Source organism: Heterodontus francisci, chromosome 1, assembly GCF_036365525.1.
Source record: "Heterodontus francisci isolate sHetFra1 chromosome 1, sHetFra1.hap1, whole genome shotgun sequence".
Classification (NCBI taxonomy): domain Eukaryota; kingdom Metazoa; phylum Chordata; class Chondrichthyes; order Heterodontiformes; family Heterodontidae; genus Heterodontus; species Heterodontus francisci.
Window position 1 is genome coordinate 279,227,084 of NC_090371.1, and position 24,481 is coordinate 279,251,564.

Genomic DNA, 24,481 nt, shown 5'->3' on the forward strand with positions numbered 1-24,481 from the left:
TGACAAGTTGAATGTGGAAAGGATGTTTCCTCTTGTGGGGCAGTCCAGAACTAGGGGGCACTGTTTTAAAATTAGGGTTTTCCCTTTTAGGACACAGATGAGGAGAAATTCTTTCCCTCAGAGGGTTGTGTGACTTAGAACTGTCCTGTGAGCACAATTCAAAACTCCAAGTTGGCCAGCAGGTTAGTCATGTGACTAACCCCTTATTTGGGAACAACTGCTCCTGCAGTTTGTGGATTTCAAAGTTCTCAGTATGGGGTGGGGGTGGGGGTGGTGGTGTAGTGCTGTCTCTTACACCGACAAGATGTGGATCACCATTGAATCTGAGCAATTCTTTTGTCTCTCCAAGCACTGTCTCTTAGTATGCAAATGTCCTCCAGCCGAATGTCTGGTGATCTCTTTAAACAAGTCATTTCTTCACTCCAGCAACAGTTTAAAAATTAATGTTCATATGACAAAATTAGTATGCCTCATTCTTGGCAGGTGGGGGTCTTTATGACAGCAGATAAATATACTTCATCTGTATATTTGCTTAAATATGTACTATCATTCAGTAATGCACTCAAGGATCAAAAACCACGCACACACCCTGCTTTTCATCACACCATTTTATCAACAAGTGCACAGAAATGTTAACATACACGTGCAAATATTCTCTTTTTATTTACTAGTTGAAAATGCAATTAGCCACATCTGGATTCCCAATTAGCCACTTGTAGCTAATATATTGGACAACACTGGTCTAATCTATGCTGAAACAAAAGGTGAGGTATGAAGAAAGAGGAGCTTAAACTCTACAGTCTGGACAGGTGATAGTTAAAGGATGAACTTATTGAAGTTTCTAACTGTAGATTTACTGATCCTGTTCGCTCATGTGGACTCGCTGAGGCAAAGATCATTATATTTTTAAAGGGATATTTATTTAAAGAAGGTTGCGCGGATACAGCAAGGAGGTGGGATTAGTTTTGGATTGCTGACACTCCACTATTATTAATGCCTTCAACTCTCCAAATTTGGTTGAATACTTATACTTGCACATTTGTAACACTCAATCCTGACTCCAGTTTTTTGGGATTATTTCAGCTAAGCCTTCTGTTTCAACGCCTGGATCTTTCTTAATCCTATTCTCCTTCTCTAGTCTCAAAACCTAGATCTTTTCTACTCCACCCCACCATATTAGCTTAAATAGTGCCCTACAATAACATTGGTGTCATTCAGTTCAGATGAAGACTGTTCTTTCATTATAGCCTTCCCATTACTCCAAAGCTCACTCTAATTCCCCAAGAATGAGAGCTCTTCCTTCCTGCACCAGCCTTGCGGCAACACATTGTCCTCCCCAATCTTTCTAATGCGTCCAGCACAAGAACTGGTCAAAGATTATCATCTTCAGCTCTTTTGTTTACCTGACTCCTTAAACTCCATCCGTAAGTCCTCAAACTTACTTCTATCTATTTATATTAGTAGTTTCATCCAGGACCACAAATTAAGGCTGCTCTCCCTCCTTTCGCAGATATGTTTCCAATCTGTTTTGCAAAGTCATCCACTCTTATACCAGGAAGGCAGCATACCATTCCCAACTCCCAGTCGTTATTGGAAAAAGAGACCAACCTGACGGCGCCTGTCTCATTTCAACCAAAATAATAAAAAAAAAGTGATTGGAGTCAGGCATGTATATATCTATATATATTATATATATATGGAGGAGGCCATTCAAGCCCTTGAGCCTATTCCACCATTCATTGAGATCATGGCTGATCTGTATCTTAATTTCATTTATCCACCTTGGTTCCATAATCCTTAATGGCCTCATCGACCAAAAATCTATCAATCTCAGTTATGACATTTTCAATTGACCCCCCACCCCCCCCCCCCCCCCCCCACCCCGTTCCCAGCTTCAACAATTTTTTGAGGAGAGAGTTCTAGATTTCCACTACAGTCGGTATGAAGAAATATTTCCTGACCTCACCCCTGAAAGGCCTAGCTCTCATTTTAAGGCTATGCCCCCTTGATCTGGACTCACCCACCAGAGGGTTAGTTTCTCTCCATCTATCCTATCAAATCCTATCGTCATCTTAAACATCTCCACTAGATCACCCTTTAATCTTCTACATGCAAGGGAATACAAGCCCAGTCTACACAACCTGTCCTCATCATTTAATATGTTAGGATGAAAGGCTAACAAATGAGCAACTTAAGGTTTATATATTTGAAATCCATCTCAATTATTACAGAACCAAGACTGTTATTTGAAAATAATTGTACTGTAATTCAGAAACAAAAGTTGCATTTTAAATACAGTAATAAGCATGTTACAATGGAGTTTTTGGTCTCTGTTCTATCCAGGCTGCAATTTTAGGGAGATTTTCCACACGTTCTTTCAAAGCCGACAATTTGGGATAGTTCTGCAGGATGTCAACATTTAGATTGGTGAGAGTAATAGAACAGACGGCCCAATGAAAATCAGCCCAGGTAACCTAGAAACAAAAATGCATGTCATTTTTAAATTGTCATTTTGCAGAATTACAAAATTGAACATAAACAATCATTAAAGCATAATGGCCAAGATCTTGCTGTGTGTGGCAGTTTAAACAGAAAATTATTATCTCCACTGCACATAGTTTATCCTTTAGGCCCATTATTTTAATATATAACTGATTTTGTCTTCTCACCAATTTTTCCCTCCCACCTTTCGAAGGAATTGACTCCTATCAATATCTCAAGCACCAGTCACTGATGAAGCCATTCATAGGAAAACAGGAATTGCTGGATGAAAAATACCATGGTCTATCCAGTATGCCTTCTACTATCCTGATAGTCACATGATACTATGGAATCAATCTCTATCAATTAGTCTACAACAATCCAGACATGAGGTGAGGAAAATGCCAGTGGTGGACCGGTTTGGGGACAGTAGCTCTACTGAGCATATTACACTTACTATTGGTCATGTCATGTCTCAAATTACTTCAATATCTCTCTCGGTAGAGTCACCTTCTCAAGGGCAATTAGGGATGGCCAATAAATTCTGGCCTAGCCAGCAGCGCCCACATCCCATGAATGAATAAAAAAACTCATACAGTATCCCAAAAAAAGATATTTGAGTCAAGATATTTAAATATTCATAGGTTATTAAGTGACAGTGGGGCATTATAAGCTGAGCCAGATCCTGTTTCTAACCTCTCCTGGCTTTCACACATGCACAATGCTAGCAATGGCCACTTAATAACAATATGGAGCAGGGAATCTGAAGCCAGTTGTAGTATCTTTTACTAACTCCCACACTGAGAACAGAACATTCAACACAGACAGAGGCTGGAATCTTGGACCATCACAGTCCATGTGGCTAATTGAGTAAATAAATCAGGTTGGGGGAAGGGAGCAGCAGTAAATGGTTTTCCTTGCCGAATTTTCCCTTGTTGGCCATGGAGTGACACCCAAGGACAGATTCTTCCACTGGAGAAAGTGGCCTGATATCCTGATCAATAATCCCAATGGGCAAGGCTCCTAGTCAGGAGTGGCCATTCAGTACTTCTGGTCTCAACTATGAACTCTGACACATGAGTTTTATTATTATTAGACATCATGATAAACCCTCAATAAGTTATACTCACTGAATCACCAACAAACCAAGTTTGGTCTCCCAAGAGCTTGCATAAACCATCCAGAAGTATCGGGATTTTATTGGCGAAAACCTCTTCCGTTATCTTTTGCTGTAAAGGAGAAAGCCATTATTTCTTGCAGATAAACCAACTCATTGAGTCTGTAAATGTTATACAGTAGAAACTGTTTAATGCGAGCACCTCCTCTGCTACAATGGATGTAGATGCTGTTTGCAATGAAGAGGATAATGTGGTCAGAAGCTCAGCTCAGGGTCAAATAGGACACTGCAGTTAAAAACAGACTGCTTCAGTCTGAGATAATGGCCACAGAAGGAGATGGAGTGATGATGGACTTGTGGAGGAGTCCAAAACTAGGGATCATAAATATAAGCTAGTCACTAATAAATCCAAAAGGGAGTTCAGGAGAAACCTCTTTACCCAGAGAGTGGTGAGAATTTGAAGCTCACTACCACAGGGAGTAGCTGAGGCAAATAGCATAGATGCATTTAAAGGGAAGCATTTAAAGGGAGAAAGGAATAGAAGGATATGCTGATAGGGTGAGATGAAGTAGGGTGGGAGGAGGCTCGTGTGGAGCATAAACACCGGCATCGACCAGTTGGGCCGAATGGCTTGTTTCTGTTCTGTAAATTAAAAGTAATTCTATGTACAGTCCTGGCATTCTATAATTGCATGCTTATCTTTATTTGTAACAGTTGCAGCAAGGGTTGAGAGATGTTCAGTCTCGCTACAGGCATTAATGATTTTGCTCTCTGCCTGTCTCAGTGCCATGCAGCAATGATGTATACGAGCATTCTGAAAGATGCTTGCAAAAGCACCATGAGTGACTCTTTCAGTTGGAGGAGTGGGACGCTTGGACAGTTCGAAATCCAAAACCTCTGAACAAACTATCTTGAAATATTTATGATCAAAAAAAATTCTCTTGATCTCTTCTTTCCCCTAGCCCACCTCTCTCGCTCAAATCTGCTTAGGGCACTACTTTGGAGGTAGGATTGTGAGCGCTGAAGCTAAACGATTAAAATATGATGCTGCACTTTGAGTTGGACATTTTTGCAAGTTATAACAGTTGCTGTGGAATTTGTTTCCTGCTGATGAAAATGCAATGGATCAAGATTTTCAGTATAGATGAAGAAAAACGTGAACTTGTCACTTCCAAATAGGCGAAAATGAAAAGCCTAGTATTTAGATAGACTGGCCAAGAGAGTGTGGGAAAATGGCGCACTGACATGGAACACAAAAGTCCGAGTGTATCAGGCCTGTGTCCTCAGTACCTTGCTCTATGGCAGCGAGGCCTGGACAACGTATGTCAGCCAAGAGCGACGTCTCAATTCATTCCATCTTCGCTGCCTCCGGAGAATACTTGGCATCAGGTGGCAGGACCGTATCTCCAACACAGAAGTCCTCGAGGCGGCCAACATCCCCAGCTTGTACACACTACTGAGTCAGCGGCGCTTGAGATGGCTTGGCCATGTGAGGCGCATGGAAGACAGCAGGATCCCCAAAGACACATTGTACAGGGAGCTCGCCACTGGTATCAGACCCACCGGCCATCCATGTCTCCGCTTTAAAGACGTCTGCAAACGCGACATGAAATCCTGTGACATGGATCACAAGTCGTGGGAGTCAGTTGCCAGCGTTCGCCAGAGCTGGCGGGCAGCCATAAAGACGGGGCTAAAATGTGGCGAGTCGAAGAGACTTAGTAGTTGGCAGGAAAAAAGACAGAGGCGCAAGGGGAGAGCCAACTGTGCAACAGCCCCGACAAACAAATTTCTCGGCAGCACCTGTGGAAGAGCCTGTCACTCTAGAATTGACCTTTATAGCCACTCCAGGTGCTGCTTCACAAACCACTGACCACCTCCAGGCGCTTATCCATTGTCTCGCGAGATAAGGAGGCCCAAAAGAATATAGCATATACGGTGTTTCTGAATCTCAGGATATTCCAAAGTGCTTTACAGACAATGAAGTGCTTTTGAAGTCAAAGTTGTAATGTAGGAAATGTGCCAGCCAATTTGCACACAGCAAGCTCCCACAAAGAGCAATGACATAATAACCAGAAAATCTGAATGCCCTCTTTCTGTGCCGTAACCATTCTATAATTCTATTTTATCTGGTCATTATGACATTGCTGTTTGTGGGAGTAATAAATTGGGCCAGGACCCCATGGATAACTCCCTGGCTCCTCTTCGAAATAATGCCATGGAATTTTCTACATCTAAATGAGACGGTAGACAGGCCCTCGCTTTAACAGCTCATCCAAAAGACGGCACCTCTGACAGTGCAACACCCCTTCTCTCAGTACCACACAGGCAGCTTCAGCCTAGATAATGTCCCTGCATTGGGGCTTGAATCCACACTTTCATACTTAGAAGCAAGAGTGCTAACCACTGAGCCACAGCTAACACTTAAAAAGCAAATTTTATCTCAACGTCACTGAGCACTGCATCTTACAGAGTTCAAAACTCAGTCATACTTTCATAGCTTGGTCCTTCTCAGTCCAGGGGAACAGATTCATGAAATCATTTATTGTGTCCACAATGGCATCCACTTGAGCTTGTTCTAGATTGCTTTTTCCTGCTAGGCCTAAGAAAGAACCAAAAGAGCAAATGGAAAATATGTGTAAGTTTAATTGCCGGGCTGGAAAAGAGATTACACTGAACTCCCATTTTGACTGCATCGACAAAGAAATACCAAAATGAAAAGAAATAAAATGTATTGGTTAATGGTACCTGTTTCTCTGGCCAGGTATCTCGCGATAGCAGTGCTCTGATTGAGTACAATTTCATCCACCTTCAGAACTGGTATTTGTTTAAAAAGAAGAGCTGGAATGAAAACCACACAGAGCCCAAATTAGTGTGCGAGTTAAATCCAATACCACCATAAGCAGTCATACTATTAGACATGATATCAACCATGCAGACCTGTCAAGTCACCATATTAAGTAGTATAAAGTAGCCTTGGTACAGGATGATAATCTCTCTGCATTCTTAAATTTCCTACATTGTAACAGTGACTACATTTCAAAAGTACTTAATTGACTGTAAAGTGCTTTGGGACGCCTTGAGGTTGTGAAAGGTGCTATATAAATGCAAGTTTTTCTTTCAAGTCTTTAAAGTGAATCATTCACTGAGAATATAAACAGTCAATGTAAAACAAAATGGAATTTTGAAGCAAGACTTTAATTCATATAGCATCTTTCCCATCCCAGGACATCCCAAAATGCTTCATAGCCAATAAACTGCTTTGTAGGCAAACACAGCAACTAATTTGCAAACCCACAGGCCCATGAACAGCAATGGGATAAATAACCAATTTTAATGGTGCTGGATGATGGAAAACTGCTGAGCAGGACGTTAGGAGAATTCCATTGCTCATCATTCCATAATGCCATGCGATTTTGTTATCTCTTTATGATGGGGCCACAGTTTAGCATCTCACTCAAAGGACAGCACCTCTAATAATGTGACTGTCCCTCAATACTGCATTGAAGTATCAGCTAAGATTATGTGCTAAAGTGAGGTTTAAACTTGACCACCAGACTGAAAAGAGGTGTTGGCTCCTGCTTGGTACAGCTTCACGGGTGCAAATATCTCATCCAGGTGGCCAGTGATCATATATACAACTGAGTAGTGAATATCAGCAGGCACTTCCACTGTGGAGGGCATCACCAAGCACCCATATGCAATTTTTAGCATCAGTCGCCAATTAGTAATCAGCAATCAGGAAGCCTTGGCTGACTTTTCCCCATCTCATGCCAGCACCTTCCAAACCCGCAACTTCTGCTGCTCAGAAGATCAAGGGCGACAGGTGAATGGGAACACTATCACCTCTACAGGTTCCCCTCCAAGTCAAACACCATCCTGAATTGGAAGTATATTGCCGTTCCTCTGTCATAGAGTCAAAATTCTGGAACTCCCTCCCTAACAGCACTCCATACCTTCATCACGTGGACTGCAGCGGTTCAAGAAAGTGGCTCACCGCCACCTTCTCAAGGGCAATTAGGGATAGACAGTTTATGTTGGCCTTACCAATGACGCCCACATCACAAGAACACATAAAAACGAGGTACCAAACCTAACCGTGCCACTGGCAGTGCTGCCTTGGTTGAGATTAGTTAAGACAGCAAAGACCAGGGATGAGCCTGGCTCCTTAGTATTACACCAGGAAGAGCATTTGCCTATTGAACCATTGAGAGTGAGGATCTTGCCAATTAGTTTAGGATCATAGGAAATAGGAGCAGGAATGGGCCATTCTGCCTGTCGATCCTGCTCCGTCATTCAAACAGATCATGGCTGATCATCTATCTCTACAGGATTAATCTCCACTTGGAGAAGCAGGGATTAATCAAGGATAGATAGCATGGCTTTGTCAGGGGGAGATCATGTCTAATAAATTTGATTGAATTTTTCGACGAGATGACTAGATGTGTAGATGAGGTTAAAGCAGTTGATGTAGTCTACATGGACTTCAGTAAGGTTTTTGATAAGATCCCACATGGGAGATTGGTTAAGAAGCTAAGAGCCCATGGGATCCAGGGCAATTTAGCAAATTGGATCCAAAATTGGCTTAGTGGCAGGAGGCAGATGGTAATGGTCGTTTTTGCGATCGGAAGCCTGTGACCAGTGGCGTACCGCAGGGATCCGTGCTGGGACCCTTGTTGTTTGTAGTGTACATTAATGACTTAGACGTGAATATAAGAGGTATGATCAGTAAGTTCGCAGATGACACGAAAATTGGTGGTGTTGTAAATAGTGAGGAGGAAAATCTTAGATTACAGGATGATATAGATGGGCTGGTAAGATGGGCAGAGCAGTGGCAAATGGAATTTAATCCTGAGAAGTGTTAGGTGAGGCATTTCAGGAGGACTAACAAGGCAAGGGAATATACAATGGATGGTAGGACCCTAGGAAGTACAGAGGGTCAGAGGGACCTTGGTGTACTTGGTCATAGATCACTGAAGGCAGCAGCACAGGTAGATCTGGTGGTTACGAAGGCATATGGGATACCTGCCTTTATTGGCTGAGGCATAGAATATAAGAGCAGGGAGATTATGATGGAGCTGTAGAAAACGCTAGTTAGGCCACAGCTGGAGTACTGTGTACAGTTCCGGTCGCCACACTATAGGAAGGATGTGATTGCACTGGAGAGGGTACAGAGGAGATTCACCAGGATATTGCCTGGGCTAGAGCATTTCTGTTATAAAGATAGACTGGACAGGCTAGGGTTGTTTTCCTTGGAGCAGAGAAGGCTGAGGCGGGACCTGATTGAGGCATACAAAATTACGAGGGACAAATAAGCTTTTTCCCTTAGTGGAGGTGCCAATAACCAGGGGGCATAGAATTTAGGTAAGGGGCAGGAGGTTTAGAGGGGATTTGAGGAAAAGAATTTTCACCCAGAGGGTGGTTGGAATCTGGAACACACTGCCTGAAGTGCTGGTAGAGGCAGGAAACGTCAACATTTAAGAAGTATTTAGATGAGCACTTGAAATGCCATAGCATACAAGGCTACAGACCATGTGCTGGAAAATGGGATTAGAATGGATAGGCTTGATGACTAGCGCGGACACGGAGGGCCTAAGGGCCTGTTTTTGTGCTGTATAACTCTATGGCAATCCATTAGATTTTCTGCTGCTGGACAATGTATTTGGGATGATCGAGAAGCAATGTGTATATAGAAATGAAATCAAAACTTGGGTTATCAGTGGTGTTATGTAAAATCTGCATTGAATGCTCAATATCTTACTGTTGCAGGACCTCACACCCATAACTAGAGGGAGCACTAACACATGATATTTGTACCACCGTTAGCAATGGCAATCCCAAAGAGACTCCGTACTCCCTCTCGTGGCACAGAACAAGTACAGCAGAAAGATGCCTGACATTGTGCACTTGGCATAATCTTTGAACAGAGCAAATCCTCATTCTGATATTTCTATACACATCTATACAGACACTTGCATTCAACGCCCACATGTACAGACATGGAGGTAGTAGGTTTTCCCCATTGTGCAACAATTCAAGTGTCTGTTGCATTAGTATGTGCACTGGAGAGGGTGCAGAGGAGATTCACCAGGATGGAGCATTTCAGCTATGAATAGAGATTGGATAGGCTAGGGTTGTTTTCCTTAGAGTAGAGAAGGCTGAGGCGGGACCTGATCGAGGCATACAAAATTATGAGGGGCATAGATAGTGCAGATAGGAAGAAACTTACGATGTGGAGGGGTCAATAACCAGGGGGCATAGATTTCAGGTAAGGGGCAGGAGGTTTAGAGGGGATTTGAGGAAACATTTTTTCAACCAGAGGGTGGTTGGAATCTGGAACACACTGCCTGAAGGGGTGGTAGAGACAGGAACCCTCACAAAATTTAAGAAGTATTTCGATGAGCACTTGAAACGCCATAGCATACAAGGCTACGGGCCAAGTGCTGTAAAATGGGATTAGAATATATAGGTGATTGATGGCCGGCACGGACACAATGGGCCAAAGGGCCTGTTTCTGTGCTGTATAACTCTACGACTCTATGCCTCACACATCTTCACTTTCCCGTCCAGGAGAAGCTGGTGCCACCAAGTTGGGGAAGGGGTTAACTCTGCATTGTGTTGAACTGTTTGGAGGGCTGGCAGCCTTTTAAAAATGACATCAGCACCTGCTCCTGCATCAGGTGATGCCGCAAAATCGCGGCGGCATGGGTTCCTTGCGGGGTGACCGCCATTTTCTTCACCCGTCGCCGCTCCCGGTGGCGGGTCAACAAAGTCCAGCCCTACATGTGGTTTAAGTTCTAACTAAAAGCACAAAGCAAGGTTGGATGTATTCCTTGAGGTTTCATCATATGATCACCCACTTCCAACTCCCTCCCCCACTCTTCCATCATTGGTTGCCCAACACGTCCAAGCTCGTGGTGCACCACCTTCCTACACCAATCAGAAAACGAACAGACTCTTCATCAACCAGCTGGATGACTCTTAACTTGTAGTCAAACACCCTTTTATTCCAATCCCAATATTTTTGATAACTAATTTACAACATTTTTAAAAGAAAGTTAAATAAACAAAACCTTTTTAATGTCCCCACAATTTTTCTTACAGGATTTCCTTACAACAGTGTCCTGGAGATTAATCTTCAATTCTGAGAGACTCCAGGACAATCCTGGAGGGTTGGCAACCTTGCCTCTCTATCTCTCTCTGTCTCACTCGCTCTCTCACACACACATATAGGGCTGGATTTTACGCCGCCCCAGGGGTCGGATGGTGGCGTGGAGGAGGCGTAAAATTAAGCGGGAGGCTCTGTGAGGCCTTCCCGCCCCGCTCCCGCCTCTGGCCACCTTTACAGCGGTTGGGCGGGGGGTGAAACCGCCCGCCCACCCGAGGCCAATCAAGGCCCTTAAGCGGTCACTTAATGGCCACTTAAGGGCCCCGCCCACCTCCATGGGTATTTTACCCATGGCAAGTGGGCATGCTGGGAACTTGAAAGGCTGCCCAGTGATAGCTGTCGGCCTTTCCATGTGCTGGAGGGGTGTCCTATTGAGGGCCGCCTCCGCCTCCCAAACCACCCCCGGGACCCAAGACGCCCCCCCTCCCCTCCCCACAAACGACTACATGACCGATCCCCCACAGCGAGGCAACCCCAACATACCTTCAGTCCCGGCTCCATGGCAACCTCCTCGGTCAGTTGGGCTGCAGTCCCAGCAGTGGCCACAATTCACTGAGGCGGGACCTCCTCCCTCAAGTGGGTGGAAGTCCCGCCTCGGGACAATTAAAGCCTGGGGACCTGTAAAATGCGGGTCGGATCCCCGGGCTAGGCGGAAGCGGGTTCGCCACCGACTTTTACATCAGTGGTGAAGTTACACCCACTATCTCCGAGCTCGAAACTTAACAAAGAGAGCTGTAAGAAAACCGCCAATGGCAAAATCCAGCCCATACTTCTCGCAATACAAATTGAGCATCTTTCACCATGAATAAGGACAGCAGCATTAAATAAATGATGCAATGTTGCTGTATGGAGGCAGAAAGGCCACGAAAGGTTAACTATGGGGACAACATCTTCTAATGTCATTAGAGAATGAGTTGTGTGGGTAGCATGACTCCATTGTGCTGTGACATCAATGTGCCCTCAGTTAGGCATAAGTACTCTACCAGAACTTTATGTTCTCCACACGCATTGGGCTGAATTTTCCAATGGGCGTTGGGATCCCAACATTGGGACCATATGCGGGTCCCAACCCAATGGCGTCCGAGTCCAACCCGCCCCCCCGCGTGATCTTCCTCCAAATTAACAGGCTGCCTCCAGGTCCCCAGTCCAATTAGGGACAGTGGGCGGTCTGCCCAGGCAGGAGGGCCAATCAGATCACCTGAGGCTCTGGGTGGCCAACAGCCACACCAGGAGAGATGGAGGCACCTCTGAAGATTTCTGAAACTCTTAGAAATGTGCACCACAGCTGCTAGGCCATCACTGTGTCCTGCTGGTCCGGGAGGGGGTATTTAATGGAGGCCTCACTGGAACCCCAACCTGCCACTGGGAGGCCACGTCCAGGCAACAGCAAGGCTTCGGCCTCAGCAGGGGACCCATGTACTGTTGTTAAAATTGCAGATGTGAGGAAATAGACCACTCAGTTGGATTAATAATGAGGCTAATTGATGTCCTGTTGCTTCCCAGTGGGTCCCCTCCTCCCTGAGGAAAATCACGTGGAAGTAGCAACACGTTAGGCGACCGGCAGGATGCATACCTGCGCAAACTTACCAGCACAACCACCTCCTAACCAACTTCTGCCTCCATGGCAAAATCCAGCCCACTGTCTCTATAACACCCTCCTGCCACTGAATGCCTCTCAGTCCAGTGGCATTTTCCAAAACCATCAGATATATTTATTACTGATACTGTATAATCGTAACACACAAGGGGGTAGATTTTAGCTCTGTGAAAGGGTCTAAAACAGGTCATTAGAAGCCCTTCTTACATTGAAATCGCTCACTCAAAATGGGGAGAGATGTAAAACTGGCCACTAATTTGCTATCACCCATCATAAACTACTGCACAAAGTAAAATTTACCCCAAGGTGCGAGAGGCAGAACTCTGCTTTACTTTGATATGTATTTGCTCCTAGTTTTTGCTGCCATCTTCTGATGATCGATGACTCATATAAAGCACAATATAGTGGATGTAGCTGGCGGGCAGCCATAAAGGCGGGTCTAAAGTGTGGCGAGTCGAAGAGACTTAGCAGTTGGCAGGAAAAAAGACAGAAGCGCAAGGGGAGAGCCAACTGTGTAACAGCCCCGACAGACAAATTTTTCTGCAGCACCTGTGGAAGAGCCTGTCACTCTAGAATTGGCCTTTATAGCCACTCCAGGCGCAGCTCCACACACCACTGACCACCTCCAGGCGCTTACCCATTGTCTCTCGAGATAAGGAGGCCAAAGAAGAGTGGATGTAAGATTTGACAGCACACAAGCTCCCTCAGTAACCACAGTGCAGCAGTGATAGATTACAAAGTGCTCCTTTCTCAAGCTGTTCTTTGTTGTGAGACTGCCAGGAACTCTCCACTGATTGAATTTAATTCTGCAAAGCCAGGAGTTTTCTCCCACAATATCCATCAAGTTGGAACAAAGCTGGGCTTTATCCATGTTTGGAAAATACTGCTCTGCTGTCCTAGATATGTGTTTATTCCTATTTGGAACCTGCTTTGACGGAGGGACAAATATCCGATTTCAAACTTGAGTAATTAAATAACTGAGAGACGCTTGAAGCACAGTAAAGATCCCAGTAATGAATATACTGCTCAGCATACGCAACATAAACAATGCACCAACAACTTGACAATCTGATCAAAATTAAACCCATTTCTTCAATGCTCTTAGCTGACTGAAGGTTCTGCGGCAGATGACCCAGCCACAGCACAGGAAGCACGGCACGATAAACTATGCGGGCTGATTCCCAGTTGCGGGGGTGGTGGCGAGTCCTTAGTGCCTGAACGAGGGACCCAGCATCGGGAAGGGGGTAACCGCTGAGGTCCACCCCCCTGCCCTTGCTGACGACTCCCTACCAACCCTCTTCTGCAACCTCCACCCTGCGAGACCCCTCCCACCCTGACCTACCTTGAGCCTAGTCACAGTGCCTCTCCTCAGTGTCTGGTGGCTGCAGCTACAGCAGCAGCCACTGCCTCCGCGGTGGCGCTGCAGCTGCCGGCCTCTGCTCGGTGGGGATCCTAAATTGTACGGAAGGCCCACCACTGCCAGTTAAGTGCTCGATTGGCACTAAATTTGACGGGTCTTCCATACAAGAGCCGGCACGGGGATCACAGCATCGATTCCCCCGATATTGAGATCCCCTCCGCCAGCACAAAGTTACACCCACTGTCTCTGAGCTCGAAACTTAATAAAGAGAGCTCTAAGAAAACCGTTAAATCATAAGTATATGTGAATGGCCACCAGTCATCACAGAGTCTATGACTGACCGTATCGGTAAGTGGGAAAAAATTTAAATATATGTGTGATCTGTGGAGAAGTGGAACTAGAATAAACAGTGCACTCCTCCTGCCTCGGTCGTACCAATACAACTCTGGCTATGAAATCCACCTAACTACACTTCAGGAGTGAAAAGGCCGCTTTCTCCAAAATGAGGCAAAATCACATGACTTATGAACTAGTCCTTTGTTTGTAATGGGTAAAAGTGCACTATCCTCTTCAATGGCTTTCTTTATCGTGTGTGTGTGTGTTTGTGTGCTTGAGTGGTAGGTGAGTGATGTAGTGTTAGACTTTTGGGGTGAATGTGTGAATAAAAACAAATCATCTTTATTTAAACCCATGAAAAGAATGATGCTGGTTATTCAATTTGGCCATACACTCTGAGGTTACGAAACACACACATTTTCCTTATCAGAAATACTGATTACAGACAGTAAAGGGAAGGGAACTGGAGTTTCAGTTCTCTCTCACTTCTGTCCGTAACAGTTTTATGGGACTCACACACTACTGCTGAGGCCTTGCATGTCAGGCAATTTGTCGGAAAGTCGTGGGTTAACTGCTTGGTGTAGGCCACATTCAAAAGTAGTTATTTCAACACACTGGAGTAGAAATTGGTGTGCATTTTGCATATATTTAGGGCATAATACAGGCACAATGTAAACCAATATCTGGGCGCTAGGTCCTACACCTCATCTGTGCTAACATGGCCGTCGTAATCTTGGTCCTCACTGTTTTTAGGCATCCCTGGCAGCTGCCTGATATCAGCGTTGGATCTATCAAAGGAATGTCCTGTGCCTATTTCAGGACCCCACTACAAAATGTGTCTGATTCTAGATAGAACCATGCACCATGCAAGTTCCAACTAGTTTTTCCGGTTCTGTAGTGGTCTGCAAGGAGATCCATGGTGGCTGCTAAAGAAATCATAGCGCAGTTATATTCTTTTTACTTCTCTTTTTGTGGGCCCCTGGAAGCCTGCACTTAGTCCTTCTACATTGTTCCATCTCACACAACTTACCGACAATGCATGAGTTGCAATATTGATCCCAACATTGGATGAGCTCCTGTGAAGGTGCAATAGGCTTACCCTATGAATAAAATGAGGCCTGATGCCCAATTCTGGAGGAGCCTCGGGCCAAGGCTCCTACCACATACATTTCAATTTCCACACTCGGTATTCCTGCAGGTCTGCGCGTGCAGGCATTCAAAAAAACTCCTTCAGAAAACAATTTCACTGATAGAGCTATTTCATGTCTTAACAGGAGCACCAATTACCTAACCAACATCAGGTAAACATTAATTGCTGCTTTCAAAAACATCGGTGCTCATTCAGAAAATGCACCTTTCCTGTGTATTTATCGTATCACCCAACGTGGTTTGCTTTATGGGGCTATCGAATTTGTATTCTTACGCCATTTTTTTTTAGTGGTGTTGCAAAGGATAAATATTGTCCAGGACCACCAGGGAGAACTCCCCTGCTCTTCATCACAATAGTGCCTATTGAGGCCAGGCGGGGCTTCGGATCAACAACTCATCTGAAAGGCGGCACCTCTGACAGTGCAGCACTGGAGTGTCAGCCTTGATTAATGTGCTCAGGTCTCTGGAGTGGCATGTGAACCACAACCTTATAGAATCATAGAATCACTCCAGCACAGAAGAAGGCCATTTGACCCATCCTGTCCATGCTAACCCTCCTAAGGAGCAATTCACGTTCTGCCACTCCCCCTGCCCTTTCCCCACATCCCTGCACATTCCTCCTCAGAGGCAAGAGTGCTACCCACTAAGCTGCAGCTGACCACAAAAATAGACAAAATTAATTCCATAATTCATGTGACTGTTTGGTAATTTAACTAATTGCGTCCTGGGTTACAAACTGCATAGTTTAAGAGTTGGGGAGTATGAAAGTTACAGGGAAGACTATTGTCAGATCTTGAAAAACAATAACTGTTAACTTTTGGAAAAAAAATCTAGATTTCCTTTTGTTACAAAGGCTCTCACCTGCTGGAAGTCATTTTCTTTTTCCAAATGGATCGCAAATGTGAGTGGGCTGAGACAAAACAACTGTACTGTGTTTTTAAACTAAATCGCTGAACTGTTACATTTATCATCATCATTGGTAAAGTAAATAGTTAAAATAAAAGCATGGGCATGGGCACATCTGTCTCGCCAAGATTTATATCAATAAAGGTAAATCAGAGGGATTTTCCGTACAATTTATAATCCCACAAGTGAAGTGATAACCTCTGAAGTATGACTAATAAATCCAAAAGGGAAATAAGGTGAAATTTCACTTCCACAGGCAGCTTAGCTGCTTTCAAAAGGAAACTAGATGAGTACATGAGAGAAGAGGGAATAGAAAGATGCTGAAAGGCTGAGATGAGGCAGATGGAATGGGAGGAGACTTGTGTGGAGTGTAAAGTCCAGCACAGACTAGTTGGGCCGAGTGGCCTGTTTGTATGTTGTATATTTTATGTAATTCTAGGGAACAAAAACCCTAGCCACCAGAACTGTCACACCCCTGCAACATAATCAGCTCTCCCCATTTGTCAGTCCCTATACCACTGCCCTGACGTCATAATAATTGTGAAGTTGTAATAAAATTATCAATAAATCAGCATTTCTCTTTCAAACTACACAGTACAACTCCAACATTGCATGCAACTTGCATTGATATAGCGCCTTTAACATAGTAAAATGTCTCAAGGCACTTCATAGGAGCACTCTCAAAAAAGATCTGACATCCAACCACATAAGGAAATATTAAGGCAGAGTAAGTAATTAGGACAGAATTACCAAGAAAAGCTTGGTCAGAGAGGTAAGTTTTAATGAGGGTCTTAAAGGAGAAAAGAGAGGTTGAGAGGCAAGATGTTTAGGGAGGGAACTCTAGAGTTTCAGGCGCAGGCAGCTGAAGGTGTGGCCGCTTATGGTGAAGTGATTTATATTTCCAATGGTGGAGTGATTTAAAGGGATGATGGGTGAACAGGACTTGGTGTGAGTGAATTAATTCTATTAATTATTCACTGATGTTTCTTCTGTCTCTGGATTCGGTTTCATAGAGTGAGCTTCCAGGTCTGAGTAACTTGAGCGCAGCCCATTCTGGATTGTCTGACTTTACAAACTCACCTATTCCTGTTCCTTACTGTTCCAAATCAAACAATGAAGGAGAAGGGAAAGGTTCTGATGTAAGGTGATGGACCTGAAGCGTTATCTTTGGACAGGATTTTGCCCGCCAGCTTTGGAACACCGCAAATGGGGTTCAGAAGCCCGCACTGTGGGGGAGACAGTCACCTGACTGTGATTTTCCATGAATTGGCCAATTAATGGCCACAGGGTGGTCTTGCCGTCCAATCAAGGATGATGGGTGGGCTCTCAATGCAGGAGGACCAATAGAAGGTCTGTCAGCAATGAAGAAGCATCAGGCTGCCTTTCCAGGTAAGTGTATGAGAGAGAGGATGCCTCCATTCTGAGGTACCCCATCTCCAATATTTTAAAGTTTGTTAAAACAAAGTGACTCCTGACAATGCAGCGGCCCGCTGACGTCATCAGAGTGCGCCAAGCTGCGCACATGCGCAGCTACAGCTTGCCAGGACTTAGTGGTGCATGCGCGGGATGACGTCATCACGCAGTGCTAACGTCATCGCGTATCTGCGCCAGGTCCATGATCGCACATGCGCAATAAAGCGTCATCGAGTATCCAGCCCCTCACTCGGCCGGAGGAAGCGGCTGAATGAAAGACTTTGAGGCTGGAGCTCGATACCCCTCGCTTCAGGCCTTGACGCTTCCTCCACTCAGCGGCTCGCTCCAGACCTCACTGCTCCCCTGGCCGATTGTTCCTCACTTTGCGCCACCCTGCTCTCCAGCCGCTCACTCTAGGCCGCGCTGCTTCCCTCCTCTCGGCCACGCGCTCCTACATCGACCCATCACCCTTGCAGCCGCCTTGCTTCTTCAGGCAGCATGTGGAGACTGATCAAATGTGGGAACGAGTGGTCGAGAGGAGGGAAGCAGTGCGGTCCAGAGCTAGTGTCTGGGGTGGGGGGTGGGGACAGGGAGCGAGCAGCCGGAGAGCGGGGAACAATCAGCCAGGGAAGTGGGGGGGAGCAGCGAGGTCTGGGGCTAGCAGCTGGGGGGTGGGGGTTGAAGTGTCTGGTAGGGAGGAGGGGGAGAAAGTGAGTAGCCGAGGGGTGAGAGTGGCCAGTGGGGCGGGAGCTAGTAGCTACGTTCGGGTGAAATCAGTCCTGGTCAGTCATATAAATGAATCACAATAACGAATTGGCAGCACATTTTATACTCTGCCTGATTTTCTTATCCATCGATTGGGGTGCCAATTCACTATCTGCCAATGGAAATTCAATCATAAAATTCCTTTTGTATTTAATAGGATTACTGGAATATTAAATGCATCTGAGGATTACAATTAGTATCCTAAAACTACATAGTAGCATATTACTGGGCTTCCTTCCAACTTAATGTAAGGTTAGTTTGCTGGAATGATCTAGCCAAGAGTATTTCCTGTGATAAATTGAACAGTGCCATCTTTAATCCTAGCAGCTGCCTGAACGTCGCAGACACTGACGTTCCAGTTGAAGAGCCTGCATTTGCGCATGTGCAAGTATTGCGCCACTTAGTGGTTGCGTTGTCAGAAAATGCAGCCTTGTTAAAAAATGGTCTCAGCACCCGGGTCAGTAATGTAGGAGGGGGAGCCTCTCTATAGGGAAGCCTGCAGCTGCTGCTGAACCCAGGCAGGGAGGGAGGGCATTTAAAATAAATGCAAAATACTGCAGATGATGGAAATCTGAAATAAAAACAAGAAATGCTAGAAATACTCAGCAGGTTTGGCAGCATCTGTGGAGAGAGAAGCAGAGTTAATGTTTCAGGTCAGTGACCCTTCACCAGGATTGGCAAATATTAGAAATGTAATAGGTTTTAAGCAAATAAAGCCAGGGTGGGGTAAGAGATAACAAAAGAGGTGTTGATAGGACAAGGTCACAGAGAATAACTGACCAGAAGGTCGTGGAGCAAAGGCGAATGGTATGTTAATGGTGTGCTGAAAGACAAAGTGTTAGTACAGAGAGGGTGTTAATTGACAGAAAAATGAACAGCCCTGGCCCCAAGCACAAACATGAAAAAAAAAACACTGGGTAGGCATAGTAGAAACAAACTAAACAAACTAAAATAAAATGAACAAATAAAAAAGAGAAATAACTATAAATAAAAAGGGGGGCCCGTCATGCTCTGAAATTATTGAACTCAATGTTCAGTCTGGCAGGCTGTAGCCTGCCTAATCAGTAAATGAGGTGCTGGTCCTCGGGCTTGCATTGACATCTAAGCCTGCCTGGAGTTCTGGTCGACCCGGTCTGCCACCAGGAGGCCACCTCCAGGCAGTTACACTGTTCCCCGGTGTCTCCGGGGTCCTGGACGCCAACTGGAATTTTCCAGTTGGCCTCCATTAGTAGGCCTGAACAGACCTTTTGCAAACTCAATTGGCTACCTGCCATTTGTGGGCAGGTAGCCCTGCTGCCACCAGCCCCACCCCCCCCCCCCCCCCCCCCCGCACCCTACCCCACCTCTAGGAAATGGCCCATGGGCAGGATAGAGCCAGGAAACTGGCACACTGGCCAGCGGCGTGAATTTACACTCCCACTTGCCCCCATCGGGGCCTAATAATTCAGCCCTCTGTTTCTCTCTCTACAGATGCTGCCTGGTCTGTAAGTATTTCCAGCATTTTCTGGTTATATTGCAGATTCACAGCATGCAGAGTATTTTACTTTTGACCACTGACACACTGTCCAATACCATGCTACTTAACTGTTCTGTGCGTTCCGTATTTTAATCACCGACTCCAAAAATAATTTACACCTGGGCTTAACAAGGCAACACACTGGAGCCAAGGCTAATTTGACTTTCAACGCAATGTTTGCAAAATTGATGTAAATAAGAGATAAGGACCATATCTGTTCACCACATCTCACTAATGTTCCAAACATTGAAAAGGAAACATAAGGAGGAGTGCGATTATTACAGATATGTTACTCAGAGTAATTTTGTAAAAAGCCCAGCCATCATGGCAACTCGTCTCCCTTCTCAAGTCCAGCCTTTCAGTTGTTCCTGTTGCCATTGATTGAAGCTTGGTTTCAGGTTACAATGATTTTTCACCAGGTGCATTACATAGAATTTACAGCACAGAAACAGGGCATTCGGCCAAACTGGTCCATGCTTGTGTTTTTGCTCCACACGAGCCTCCTCTCACCCTACTTCATCTAACCCTATTTGCATATCTTTATATTCTTTCTCCCTCATGTATCATCCAGCTCCCCTGAAACATCCATCTTGAAATTATCCGTGGATTAGATGAATTTTTAATCCAGAGTTCAAACCGCTAGACTAATTTTACATTGAATTACATAGAATATACAGCAGAGAAACAGGCCATTCGGCCCAACTAGTCCATGCTGTTGTTTTTGCTACACACGAGTCTCCCTCCCATTCTATTTACCTCATCTCAGCCTTTCAGCTTTTTTTCTATTCATGTAATCGCTAGTTTGCTTTTGAAAGTATCTAAGCTATTTGCCTGAATCACTTCCTGTGGTAGCAAGTTCCACATTCTATCTACCCTCTGAGTAAAGAAATTTCTCCTTATTTCCCTATTGGATTTATTAGTAACTATATCTTGTACTCATGACACAAAAACAAGAAATGCTGGAATCACTCAGCAGGTCTGGCAGCATCTGTGGAAAGAGAAGCAGAGTTAACGTTTCGGGTCAGTGACCCTTCTTCGGAACTGACAAACTGACCCTAGTTTTAGATTCTCCCAGAAGTGGGAACATTCTTTTCAGATCTACCCTGTCCAACCCACACATAAAACCTCCAACAGGTCCATGTCTTCTTATGTATTGAGAATGGTGCTTTTAGTGATGGAGGTCCTTAAAGCTATGTCATTGAAACCCACAGGCAACCCGATGACAACAGAAATCACATCTTCTGAGGAAAGATGTTAATTATTTAGCCGCCAGAGAGTGAAATGTATCTGCTCTCTGGCCTGCTGAATTATCATATCAAAAACACAGTCCGCCATCAAGCAACATTTTAAACAAATTTAGTTTCCGGCACATTCAGAATTTCACAACGGAATCCAAATTTTACTTCTGTCTGTGGGCTGAGACAAGGCAATGGGAGAAATTGGAAAAGTCAATAAAAATAATTGATTGTTTCAGAGGTTACAATTGTCAATTTCAATCTATGCTACTTACATTCTTTTACATTGGGCCAATGCGATAGGTCAATCATATTTTCTTCATATTTTATTCCACTATACGCAAAAATATAACGAGCAGTTTCGGCTCTCCCTCTTATTTTGAAGTAGGTTAACTTGTAGTTTGGCATGTTCAAACCTGTTAGGGATCAAACGTAATACAATTTTTTTTTTAAATCAGGTACAGCTCAGATGCAAGTCAATGACTGTTAGTTTTTTGACACAGACATTGGCTTCGGCCAAACATTGTAGGAGCAGACTGAGCCAAATAGAACAATTGGTTCTAGTCATTTTTGTCTAGAGTTTAGTTACCACTTTGGAAGCAGCAACAAATATGAAATGTTTCTTACAGAAAGGATTGCTGCACTTGAAAACCAAAGATTGAATCTTTATTTTCAAATTCCTCCATGACCTCACCACTCCCACTCTATAACCTCCTCCAGCCCTACAACATTCCAAAATTTGATCTCTTCATCCCTGATTTTCAATTCTTCACTCCTTGTGGTCGTGTCTTCAACTGACGTGGCTGTAAACTCTGCAATTTCCTCCCAAAGCCTTTCCGCTCTCTTCCTTCAAGACCCTTATTAAATCCTAAGCTTTTGGTCACCTGTCTAAATATCACCTTATGTGGCTCAGTGTCAAATTTATGTCCGATATTTACTCCTGTGAAGCACCTTGAGGCATTGTTGCTACATTAAAGGCACTATATAAATGCAAGTTGTCGTTGATGAATTGTGTTAGGGGAAACAATGGTGCAGGCAGTAACAGGGATCTTGCCAGCGAAGCAGATTGGAAGATTACCCAACTTCAAAGCCAGACATCGTGCCCTTTCTAAGCCTAGCATCTGCCAACACTATGGTCACACAGGATGTGCTATTTCAGTATCCCTCCCAGCCCTGCCATTCTGAATTTGCTCTAAAGTGTTTTTTGGGATTTTTTTGTTCAAGTATATATTTGAGTTGCATGAGATTAATATTGGCCAAATAAAATTATTACTGATGATTCTTGACTTTTAATACTGCAGGGGCCAAAAGGGTTAAATTGTTTTTATTCATTCATGGGATGTGGGCGATGCTGGCCAGGCCAGCATTTATTGCCCATTCCTAATTTCCCTTGAGAAGGTGGCGGTGAGCTGCCTTCTTGAACCGCTGCAGTCCATTTGGGGTAGGTACACCCACAGTGCTGTTAGGAAGGGAGTTCCAGGATTTTGACCCAGTGACAGTGAAGGAACGGCGATATAGCTCGAAGGCAGGATGGTGTGTGACTTGGAGGGGAACTTGCAGGTGACAGTGTTCCCATGCAGACTGCCCTTGTCCTTCCAGCTGGTAGAGGTCGCGGGTTTGGAAGGTGCCATTGAAGGAGACTTGGCGAATTGCTGGCGGAAGGACTGTCTCGGCAATTTCCCTGCCCCCTCTTTGGGCCATGGAACTTCCAGCTCTGATGCTGCCCAGGGCTGCCACAGAGAGGCCACCTCCATTAAGCTGGCGGCCTCTCCACGCACAGGGGGACACCTCGCTGTCGGCAAAATGTCGGCGGTCCTGTAAAATGGCCCTTAATAGAGTTTTTATGTATGCAAAGCAGCCAGCCGTCTCCTTGGAGCGGGCAGCTGATCTGCCTCGCAGCTCGTCGCTGGGAAACCTCCTGAAGCGGGACTGTCAGAGGGCCGTCTTGACATAGCGCCCTGCTATTTTACCAGCCCCCTCCCCCGCCTCCTTTCCCACCACCCGCTGGTCGGAACCCAGTGCTATTCTTTAGCTCAGCATGACAGCTAGTTTAACAAACAAAGCAGCAAGTGCACAGAGGTAGAAGTTTTCCTGCACTTGGCAGTAAAGAGTTAAGAGACTTGGCATTGAGTTTACAGAACAGAGATTGATTTACAGCACACTTCCACCCAATGCTGAATGGCAAGGAAAACCCGAAACCAAGCTGCTTGCACACAGAAAGAACATTCTCATTTGGGGTCTTCCCTTCACAGGTTTTGTGCCTGACCATTTATAGTGAAAAATTAAACCATCGCGAATGTTCCTGTCACCTTCAAACAAGGATCTGAGCTGGAATGAAATCATTGTCATGCAAAAGTTTAATCCAACTTGAAATAAAAACAGAAAGTGCCAGAAATACTCAGCAAGTCTGGCAGCATCTGTGGAGACAGAATCAGAGTTAATGTTTCAGGTCAGTGACCTTTCATCAGGACGGGCAAAAGTTAAAAATGTAACGTAGTGGGCTTTGAGCAAGTGAAAGGGGGGACGGGGGGGGGGACGGGGAAAGAAGAACAAATGGGAAGGTATGTGATAGGGCAGAGGGCAGGAGAGATTAATGACAGAGATGTCACTGAAAAAAGGGCAAAGGGATTTCTAGTTCTGATGAAAAGTCATTGACCTGAAACGTTAACTCTGCTACTCTCTCCACAGATGCTGCCAGACCTGCTGAGTATTTCCAGCACTTTCTGTTTTTATTTAAGATTTCCAGCATCCGCAATATTTTGCTTTTTACTTTAATCTAACCTGCTCTGGTTGGGAGAACTCAACCGTGACAGAATTGACTCCGTTCACATCACCATGTGACGATTTTTTAATCCCATGCTTCCCATGCATACAAGTATTGAAGATGCACCTACCTGCGCTTTACTTGGGCTTCAATGCTGCAGCAGACTTTAGTTGGAAAGTTTCTTTATAGAATGGTGCGGTAATAGATCTTGATCAGATGAGTTTCTGCACTGTAGATTTACTGCTGCTGCAAGCAGAAATCCGGTTGAAGTATTATTCTGGCTGTGCCTTTCACAGAGAGCATTGAACACAATGATAGCTGGCCAACATCCTCTTTGCTCTTTAAATGCTTTATTCATGACTCAGTCTGCGTGTTTCTTCTCGAGGTAGGGGGCGGAGCATAAGAAAAGATGAACTCAGCCAAGTTGAACTGAACTGCCCTGCTCTGCAGCACAGAAAGCTAAACAAGACTTTAACTGGTGATATTTCAGCTAATGGGACGTGGGAACTGATCTGCAGTTGCAAACTCAGTTTGTGATGCATCCGAAAGTATTCCAATTCCCCGAATTGTACAGCACAGAAGGTGGCCATTCGGCCCATCATATCTGCACCAGCTCTTTAAAAGAACTATTCAACTTGTCCCACTTACCTGAAATTTACCAAACCAGGGGTGAGGAA

General features: G+C 44.8%; 1 protein-coding gene across 1 annotated transcript; it reads right to left on the bottom strand.

Annotated features, from left to right (window-relative positions):
* Positions 1-1,863: 1,863 nt before the first annotated feature.
* On the bottom strand, positions 1,864-24,138 carry LOC137376975 (hematopoietic prostaglandin D synthase-like). Its single transcript, XM_068046015.1, has 6 exons — positions 23,935-24,138; positions 21,316-21,456; positions 6,344-6,436; positions 6,088-6,197; positions 3,612-3,710; positions 1,864-2,474 (listed from the first exon to the last, which is right to left on the bottom strand). The coding sequence occupies exons 2-6, from the start codon at positions 21,446-21,448 to the stop codon at positions 2,310-2,312; spliced, it is 600 nt and encodes a 199-aa protein (XP_067902116.1). The 5' UTR covers positions 21,449-21,456; positions 23,935-24,138; the 3' UTR covers positions 1,864-2,309.
* Between the last annotated feature and the right edge of the window lie 343 nt (positions 24,139-24,481).

Coding starts and splice junctions, on each gene's coding strand:
- LOC137376975 (XM_068046015.1), bottom strand. CDS start 21,448: ATGCCAAACTACAAGTTAACCTACTTCAAAATAAGAGGGAGAGCCGAA. Junction 6,437..21,315: donor TTGGCCCAATGTAAAAGAAT/GTAAGTAGCATA, acceptor TTTTCATTCCAG/CTCTTCTTTTTAAACAAATA. Junction 2,475..3,611: donor CTTGGTTTGTTGGTGATTCA/GTGAGTATAACT, acceptor TTTTGTTTCTAG/GTTACCTGGGCTGATTTTCA.